The sequence below is a fragment of the Genypterus blacodes genome, unplaced genomic scaffold (genome assembly GCF_046128005.1).
Source record: "Genypterus blacodes isolate CSIRO-AG114 ecotype Tasmania unplaced genomic scaffold, CSIRO-AGI_Gbla_v1 ptg000052l_1, whole genome shotgun sequence".
NCBI classification, from domain to species: Eukaryota; Metazoa; Chordata; class Actinopteri; order Ophidiiformes; family Ophidiidae; genus Genypterus; species Genypterus blacodes.
In genome coordinates this window covers 6,107,379-6,116,891 of record NW_027466864.1, presented here as the reverse complement: position 1 = coordinate 6,116,891, position 9,513 = coordinate 6,107,379, and the positions used below count along the sequence as shown (strand labels likewise).

The window sequence follows — 9,513 nt, the reverse complement described above, 5'->3', positions numbered from 1 at the left end:
GTTAAAGGGTTTTATTGCTTGTTTAGTGTGTGAAGTCTACAGTCTTAAGTGTTTCCCTTGTACCAATTTTCATTTCACACCATATTAAATGTAATTTGTGACCTGTGGGAGTTCTCAGCCCAGGCAATTCCTGTGTATTAAACACAATCATAGGAAAAAGAACCATGTAAACCTGTGGAAAACAGCTCATTCAGCAGCGCTCTAATTTGTCACTCGGAATTTATTTTCAAAGGCAAACACAAGAAACACTGAAAGGATGAAATTCCAGACACTCTGTTTTCGGGACGCTACACAGCTCGCCAATTTGTCAGCTCCACTCCAAAATGGTTCACAAAAGGGCATGTGGGACTGTAAAACCTCCCACACCGGGAACAGATCCTGGTGAAAAGCAGCATACAGTAGCTCCTGTGCACCCCCCCGCCCCCTCTCCACACTCCTTCCTCCGTGCTCCATGACTAAGTGATTTAGCCGGCTCTGATGCAGGCTGCCTCTCACTTACAATGCCTCCCTAGGCGAGTGACAGTGGGGAGGGTGGCAGAGAAAGGGAGAAAAACCCATTTACAATGCAGCGTACACACGGTCGTCCCCCCACAGACGGCACCCATCCTTGGATTGATGTGTGGTATGCATAGTTTCTGGGTGCAATTTGGGTACCAGAGAGAGAGAAAAGAAAGAGAGCAAGTCTGTGTATGTCTGAGGGTGTTGGGGGGGCGTACAGGGCTCAGGCTGTCTGTTCTCTCACCCTCTCTTTGAGTCAATAGTGTTCCGGCAGCTGAGGTTCTTTATGAGGAGAACAATCTGGAGGGTCTTGTCAGAGTGCCGAGCAGCTGCTGTTTTCTGGGGCACTTCTTTCATGGACCACAGGCCTGGAGTGGGGAGGTGAATACAGACGCACCCTCCCTCCCTCCCTCATCCCTCCCTTACCTCCTCCTCCTCTACCCTCTACCCCCCCCCCCCCCCTTCCCAAACCATCCCTCACACTGGACGCGCTCCGGCACAAGAGTGGCACAGAGGAACATGAAGAGAGCAAGAGTGTTGTTATTGTGCTCGATTCCCCCGTCGCCCAGGGTACCGTCCTTTACCCTGAACAATGCTTTCGCGAGGTATGTAGAGTTCCTTTAGTAACACAAACACCAGACGTTAAATAGCGTATATTCAAACACGAGCCGTCAAAATCCAGCTCAAACAAATTGGCACCTGTGATGACATCGTAGAAATGAGTGGAAATTGGAGTTTTTAATAGATTACTATAAAATCATAAGCCTGATTCAGGTTAGACTGGAAGAGGCCGATTACAGCTAAAGCCTCTAATTCTTCTCCTGAGTGATTTTTAGTTTTCATTAGCATTGCGCCCTTTCTGTCATTGATTCCGTTAGTCAGATCAGTAACACACGCCGCCTCCCTTCCTGTTGCGGCTCTATGTTTCAACATTACATTCACTAGGCTATAACTTCAGAGTATTTCAAGCCGTTCAACCAGCCTCTTCACACAAGGGCACTACTGGCACCCTTTGTCCCACGGCCAGGACTCGGTGTAATGGGTGCAGTAGTGAACCTGCACTGGTGGACTTTGGGCCAGTGTTACTTAGCAGCTGTCTGAAGGCACCAGGTTCCCGGTGGTGTCCAGCTGCATGCATTTGCACGTGCAGGCCGACACAGGGCACTCTGTGTGGTCTCTGTGGAGGATGAATAGAGGTCAATCAGTGAACAACCACATGTAGACAAGAAACTCAATCTGTACAGGAAGAATGTACAGCTTTAATGTGATACTCTCTACACGACTGGTGTTGATATTCAAGTCATTTACTGCCAAACTAGACCACTAACAATGTTGAGCCGTTCTGTAGATACCTGAAGTTCACTTAGCAGGCCTGTAGCTCCTTTGAATCGACCCTTATGCTTCCCTTTGCTATTACTTCCATAGCGCAAACACAGAAGTTATGAACGCCACAATAAAAGCAACAAAAGCTGCCATTTTGATTGTAAATGTTCCTTAATATGCATCGTCCCTATTACATAAATACATCTTAGGAATCCAGGAGCATTAAAGTGCAATAACTAATCACTACTGAGTGGTGACATCATCCAGCCTGAGCAGATTCCCACCTGAACCAGCTGAGCATGTGGCCAGCGTGGCCGCCGTGCCGACAGTTGTGACACCAGGTGAACCAGTTGTTGAACTGGGCCAGTTTGTTCTCCCTCGTCAAGTCCACCTTCTCATCTGACTTTCCTGAGCCTCCAAAAACAAGAGCAAGTGAAGCAGGTCAGTATGGACAGGATGTACAGGATTTGTGGACTCCATCATCACTGCAATAAGGAAACTGCACTCTAGGCTTCCACTGCTCTTAATGCTGATCAAAGTCTGCACATTCGCCCCTGCTTAGTTAAGTATTATAGCTACTTAAGCTGCACTAAGATGTTTGCCTGTAACTGCAAATATCAGCCACATCTCTGTCGCCACACGGGCTGCTTTACCTGGGCAGTTAGACACCGGCGTGCCCATGTTCATGAGGCACAGGGCGCAGCGCGGCAGGGGCTTCCTACAGCCGGGGCAGCTGGTGACTTTGGACTTGGTGGGCGAGCCGCTGACGCCGTACTGGCTGAAGCCGCGGCCCTGGTGCGGCATGGCCGAGCAGCTGTAGGAGATGGACTTGCCACAGAAGTTGCAGCTCACAAACACCTGCGGCACGGGAACAAATACAAAGGTCAGCTGATAAGGACGGGTGAAGCTCATAGTTAAACTGGTGAACACACGCTCGCCATCTGCCAGTGTTTCATTATGAGGCCGGTGTGAGATAAGTGTGAGGTCATAAAATCATAATCCCAACATGCAGCATTAATGGTGATGATAGGATTCTCAAGTGTGTGTGTGTGTGTGTGTGTGTGTGTGTGTGTGTGTGTGTGTGTGTGTGTGTGTGTGTAAGTAAAAAGGAGAAAACATCACAGATTACAATCACTTTTTGTGAGGAGAATGGGCCAGCAGAGCTTTGTGGGAATTATGAGCACGGTTCAAACCAATCTGCTTGGCACAAACTGCCTGTCGTGTAATAAACAACACAAGGGGCTCATTTAGTTATTTTTATGAGAGTTGCAGTGTTCCAGATTGTTAAGAACATCAATTAAGACAAGACAGAGTGTTCACAGTTTATCAGTGTTCCCTACATGAGAGCCAGGACTTCATGCTAACACAACAAACTCATCTTAGTGGTAAGTGTACTGGTTGATATTCATGGTTACCTGTGCCAGCGGTTTGGAGCTGGGGTCCAGTTTGCCCCTGTGGATGTCAAACTCAGCCCGCTTGTGCCAAAATCTCCAGGCGTCCAGCAGGTTGCGATAGTTTTCGATCCAGCACTGGACTCTGGGGTCTTTCAAGACTTCGCCCGGGGACCCCTGCAGGGAGAGAGTCCGCATTTAGGCCCGTTTCATTCTGTATTGTCAGTTAGGCGAAGCACAGGGAAGCGATGCAGCTACAAAGGCTTCACTAAACCCCCACACACTCTGGTGCCATGTGAGCTTGATTGTATACATCAGAACTCCATAGTGTATGTAGTGTATGTAATTACTGCCTATAGCTACCTTATACAAAAGCTGTTTTCTTTTGATCTGCAGGTTAGACAAAGACAGAAAGCAGAACAAACCACGGCAGTTGTTCTGCTTGGAGCTGGAGAAAGCTGCAGACCTGTTCCACCGCTTTAATGTGTTTAGGGTTTCGTTATAGAAACAGGTACGCAGGAGGAAACAACGACGCCGAGGCGTGCTTCAAGTTGTTACAGGAGGAAGTTGGGCGATTATAAATGACAACAATAGCTGTGACCTCTTAGAAATGAAGAGGCAAGTCTTAACAGGTGCAATCATGCAATCAGCCCTTATCAAGACAATCCATTCTTTGGTTGTACTTTTGTATTCACTGGTATTTGAACTGATTAAACCAATCCACTGTGTGATTGGTGCACCATGATGAAGAAAGGAAGTTGTTGTTGTGTTGTTGTGTTGGTTTGTATCATTTTCCTGCGTGTGTGTGTACCTTCAGCATGCAGAAGCTGGCTGTCTGCACGTCTCCTGTGCGATCCACATAGCTCTCCATCAGGTCCACGCCGTCTTTAGTCAGCCCGGTGAGCAGGATGCCCTCCAGGTTCCCCGCCTCCTTCATCTCGCCAGTCAGCTTGTCAATGTATCGAGGTAACTGCAGCCAAACACAACACAACAGAGATACATGACTAATATGTATAACTAAGAGACTCAAAAGTGATGCAAACACATGAAAATGCAGTATTAACAGGAAATAATAACAGGTTTCTCTGTGTGTGTGTTTACCTGTGCGTCGCTGAGGAACATACAGGCAAAGGCTACTCGGTCCCGCACAGCGACACTGCTCTCATACTGAAACAAATAAAGACAACAAACGTCATGGCTGTTGTAATCTAATGTAAGAAATAGAGGAATAAAAGCAGAAACAATGCACTGTGCAGCACGTGTGTGTGTGTGTGTGTGTGTGTGTGTGTGTGTGTGTGTGTCACGTCTGTATGCCAAACCACTGATGCCCCCTAGGGTTCCATGTCTGAACCTCCTGCAGGGATCCATGGATGTGAGTTTAGAGGAAAATGCCAGCGACAAAACAAATGTTTGTCAAGTTTTGCGACTGTAAGTTTGACCTGTTTGACAGGAAGCCGCACATCTAGGTGAGAGGAAATGAAATCAAAATGGCAGCTGAGAGGTTTTGGTGTACCAGCCTCTGTGGTCAGTTAACCCAAAGTTACTTTCCTTCCCTGAAAGGTGTTTGTGTGTGTGTAAATGTTCTGTAAATGTTGTGGAGGCACCGCACTTGGCCAGGAAAACGTCTGAAGAGATAAACAAATCTAAAAGCAGCTGGTGTCCAGAATCTGATGCAACGACGGGGAAGGAAAAGGAAGGAAAAAGTAGAAACACATGCGCTGGCTGTGGGTTTGCTTTTCTATTTGGCAAAGCGTTTCATGACTTTACAGTACTGCAGACGGAAATATAAGACGCATCTCTTCCTCTGCACCTGAGAGTCTCAAAATAGCAGAAATATCTATTCAACCTAAAGCTTAGAGGTAAGAACAGACGGCCAAGAACTACTTTAGAACTACTTTACTCATTAAAAGGTCAGATCATTACTTTTAAAGCCCTTTTCCTCCTTGTGTCTGGAATACAGCTGTAAAATTCCACGATACTAAGAGATTCAATACCAGCACGCCATCATAGGTTCCAGGCTCGCTGGTGAGGAAGGCAAACATGACACAGAGGTAGGGGTTCTTCAGCTGCAGCCTCAGGGAGCTGCACATCTCCCTCCACAGGGAGTTCTTCTCGTCGGTGTAGCCGGACAGAGCCATGGCCACCACGTTCAGGTTCAGGTCACCTGTGAGGAAGAGGAGGTAGAGGAGGAAGAGGAGGGAGAGGAGGGAGAGGAGGGAGAGGAGCCTTCATTTCAAACGCAGCACTGCAGTGGAAAATCACACACAAAACAAAATGGTTTCTGGCATTCTAACTCGAAGATGATCTTTAAGGATTAATTGAAGAAGAAGATCTTAAAAAATGACTCCATTGTGCTTTGGCAGTCATCCAGCAGCAGGAATCCAAACTAAAACAAGCAGAGACTCAAGGCATTCTTCAGCAGAGTATGAGAGAACTGCTTTTGTAACTGTCAGACATTTAGACCTAAAGAACTAACACAGATCAGAGTCTATAGTAAACGTGTGTGTGTGTGTGTGTGTGTGTGTGTGTGTGTGTGTGTGTGTGTGTGTGTGTGTGTGTGTGTGTGTGTGTGTGTGTGCGCGCGTGTGAGAGAGATGAGAGCCGAAGCCCTGATGTAGACGTGTACACACAGTTTTTGAATGGGCCAGAGGAATGTTACTTCATGGTCATGATTCCCACAATTCATTCCAAAAACTAGACTGGGAACACATCAAACAAAGTCCAAACCACGCTCTGTAATCTGTTCAGCGTGTCTGCGTGGGCCTGCAGATGAGAATCGGCACATTAAGGAGGTCGGAGCTGCAGTTGGGAGGAATAAGAGCGTAACTCCTGCATAGCTCTGGAGACACGCCTCAGCTAATGAATCAGCCGTCACTCAGACTCAGGAAAGACTCATTACAATACAGCCCAGCAAGCATTTGACCTACATTGGTGGAATGTTTCTTGGTTTAGTCGCGTGTAAACAACAGCCTTCTCTTTCCATATCTATTAACTCTGTGTGTGTGACGAGGATCGATGTGGGCTGGGAGAAGCAACGTTTCCACAAAGTTCAACCATTTTAGACAGGAACTGCATTTGAGATTTGGAAGTTGGGATTGAAACGTGTGAGGTATTGTTGCACCGGTGCTTCTCCTTAGGACAGCAAACAGGTCAACAACACACGAAGGCTGAGTGAAGACGAGACAGCCACTTTGTTACTCACTCACAGCCCACACTTCAACAAACATTACATCTGCACTAATCTGTTTGTATGGACTGGAACCTGCCTCCTTCCTGTCGACGCTCGCTTTCAAAGACACACCCGCTTCCTTTCCTCCTGATCTCCCCTCCCTTCCTTCACCCCCCCCCCCCCCCCCACACACACACACACAGCTGCAGCACCCACCCTTCTCAGCTGTGGCGCCCGTGTTAAGGATCTGGATGGCTCGGCGTATATCCAGGTTGAAGAGAGCCACGGCGGCCGCCCGCTCCCACTCGCGGTCCTGCTCCAGCGAGCGCAGGAAGACCTCCACGTCGATGTCCGGGCCCCGGCTGATCCAGCCGCAGAGCCGCAGGGCCAGCAGACGCTCGTCGCTGTGGTACCGCGGCACGTCCGTCTGCCGGTCCGAGCCGCTCCAGCACCGCCGGCTCTCTGTTGTGCCTGAGTGGACGGGGACAGAGAACCCAAAACTATAAAAAGAAATGTTTAGAGATACTTTCTGAGTCAGGTCTGGAGTCAGAGGCTGCTCTGGAGACGAGCCGCTGTGTTTTGTGGCTTCTCTTGTACCTCTATTAAAGTATGTATGGATTTTCAGGTGGGTTCAGGTTGCTTACCTGAGCTGCTCTTCACAAGGTTCTTGATACCAGAGTAGACGACAGCCTGTTTGTTCCCCTGCAGCTTCAGCTCCGCGTCCTCGACACACTGCTTCATAAGTAATGTTTACATAGGAACTGTAACACTGAGAGACTGGCAGGGCACAGATGGACAGAATTCAAATTACAACGAGGCGGATTAACCCTAACCTCTCAGTCACTTACATTATTGATCAACCATACAAACAGATCACATCAAAACATCAGTGTTCTACGTTCTAACATTATTGTACAAAGTGACATTTCCCAAAACAAAAACACATTTTACTTTGAGGAGATAGCAGATTAACCTCTCACAGTATAAGATAAGAACTAAATTCCTTCTTATTGTTGTATTGTGACACACTGAGCAGGCGTTTCCTTCCACTTCCTGTTCGTAAAGGATATAGGACAGGTCGTACCACAGAGACTTCAGCTGGGGGTCGTTCCCTCCAGCCAGCAGGTGGTTCCTCCACACCTGGACGGTATCGTGTCCGTACCTGGACTGAGCTCGCTCCCTCATCTTGGTGGCGATGTCTTTCTCCATGACGCTCTCCGCCCCTTCGCCCCCGTCCTCCGCGCAGTCGTACAGGTGCCTGCCGCATGCCCACATGAGCGAGGAGGTGGAGCTCCAGGCCAGCGAGATGCGTTCGAACACGGTGAAGTCGGTCATGACGCGGTTGGCGGCCGACACCACCACCATGCGGTTCTGGGAGGACGGGTGCCAGGCGAAGCTGCCGATCTGGCTGTCGCAGGGCTGCACGCTTCGCTCGATGATGGTGGGCTCGGTCTCATCGCCGATGGGCGTCGGTGTGTGTTGCATATCGTAGAGGCGGATGATGTTGCTGTCACGTGTCAGAGTAGCCAGGAGCCCATTACGGGTCGGACACCAAACCACCTGAGAATGGAGACATGACAACAAACATCTATTAAATGATGACATCACACTTAACTCCCACATAGATTCAGCATTTTATCATGATGTCCATCTTCAGAACCCCCAAAAGACCAAAGCCAAACCTTGGTGAGTGGCTTGGGCTGTTCGGTCAGCGTGAGCACCGGCTTCTCAAACTTCCTCAGATCCCAGATGGCCACCTGACCCTCAAAGAAGGAGGCTACGCGGTCAGGGAAGTGCGGGTCCACCGTTACTCCCTGGATGGCTTTAGTGTTGACAAACGTCTTCTGGCTGGTGTTCCTAAGATCAAATATGGCCAGGTTCCTATGCATTCCGGCCAATAGCAGCTTTGGATCGCGGAGTAACCAGCAGAGGGAGAGGCAGGCGTCGTTCTGGCCCAACTCGTACAATGGTTTAGTCACAACAGAGCCCGAGTCCAGGTCTACGCCTGACAGACGGATCTTATCAGCTGCTACGCTTGCTTCTGGGGAAAACTTACTGCTGATGTCCCAGATGAGGACAGAGAAGTCCGCCCTGTGTTTATCCAAACCAGCAGCCAGCAGGTTGCTATCTACAGGATTCCAGGCTAAAGTGTTGCATTGTCGGGCGTGTTTGGGCACAAACTCCTTTCCCACCAGCTCCTTACATGTGGAGTTGTGGCTCTGGCCCAAGCTGGTGAGCACGACTCTCCCGTTGGCTTGGCCCACGGCGAGCAGACACTCGGGCTCGTGCTTCGGGTACCAGGCCACACACTTCATGTACGGCGTGTCAGAGTTAATGGACAGTAACGTGGCCGCCGTCTCTTCAGAGAGCGGGAGAGTGCCAGCTTTGGTCTCGGAGCTGCCCACCGGTCCAATGCGGTATAGGCCCAGCTCAGAGTCACAGATGACATAGCGGTCCGGGTGGTGGGGGGACCACAGGATGTCCGGCTTGGACCCACTCATGATTCAGAGGCACCGGGGGGCTCAAGTGAAGCTTCCCTCGACACAGGCAGCAACGATGGGCACTGAACAGATATCAGCACACAACGGGGACACGTTAGTGAGGTGACACAGTGAAGAATGCAGGGTGGCAATAAAAATACAACAAGTTACCACAAACGTTGTTATTGATCGTTCGAATTAATATCGATTGGATGCAGAGTAACGGAGGAGTTAGCACACAAACACGTCGTTTGTTATGAACAAACGAAGACGTAAGTTGCTCGCTGCATATCAACGTAGACGCCAACGTGTGCCATTAAAATAGTTTGTTTACATGCTAAGCTAATGCTAGGAAGTCAAACAACAGGCTGCAACATGGCGCGGTGACGCTAACGTTAGCGCTACTTTAGCTGGAGAACTTAGTACAGAATGTTACCGACAGATGATTGTTGAAAACTCCAGCAGATAAAAGTGTCGATAAATGAGGAGCGACTTACAACTCAGCGTCCACATGTTAGAGGCGTCAGCTTGGGAAGCAGCCTCACTGTGTTGTGTGTTACACAAAAATATGTCCGTAATCATAAAAGTCTGGGGTTCAAAGGTTCCCAGCAGACACGAACGTGATGGGGCACCAGTTTAACACTAGAGGGCG

The 9,513-nt window shown here is 49.0% G+C and overlaps 1 protein-coding gene across 1 annotated transcript; it reads right to left on the bottom strand.

Annotated features, from left to right (window-relative positions):
* Positions 1-937: 937 nt before the first annotated feature.
* Positions 938-9,442, bottom strand: mios (missing oocyte, meiosis regulator, homolog (Drosophila)). Its single transcript, XM_076150229.1, has 12 exons — positions 9,359-9,442; positions 8,064-8,944; positions 7,452-7,941; positions 7,026-7,124; positions 6,598-6,852; positions 5,207-5,376; positions 4,314-4,379; positions 4,024-4,182; positions 3,237-3,389; positions 2,475-2,679; positions 2,106-2,235; positions 938-1,675 (listed from the first exon to the last, which is right to left on the bottom strand). The coding sequence occupies exons 2-12, from the start codon at positions 8,880-8,882 to the stop codon at positions 1,585-1,587; spliced, it is 2,637 nt and encodes an 878-aa protein (XP_076006344.1). The 5' UTR covers positions 8,883-8,944; positions 9,359-9,442; the 3' UTR covers positions 938-1,584.
* Between the last annotated feature and the right edge of the window lie 71 nt (positions 9,443-9,513).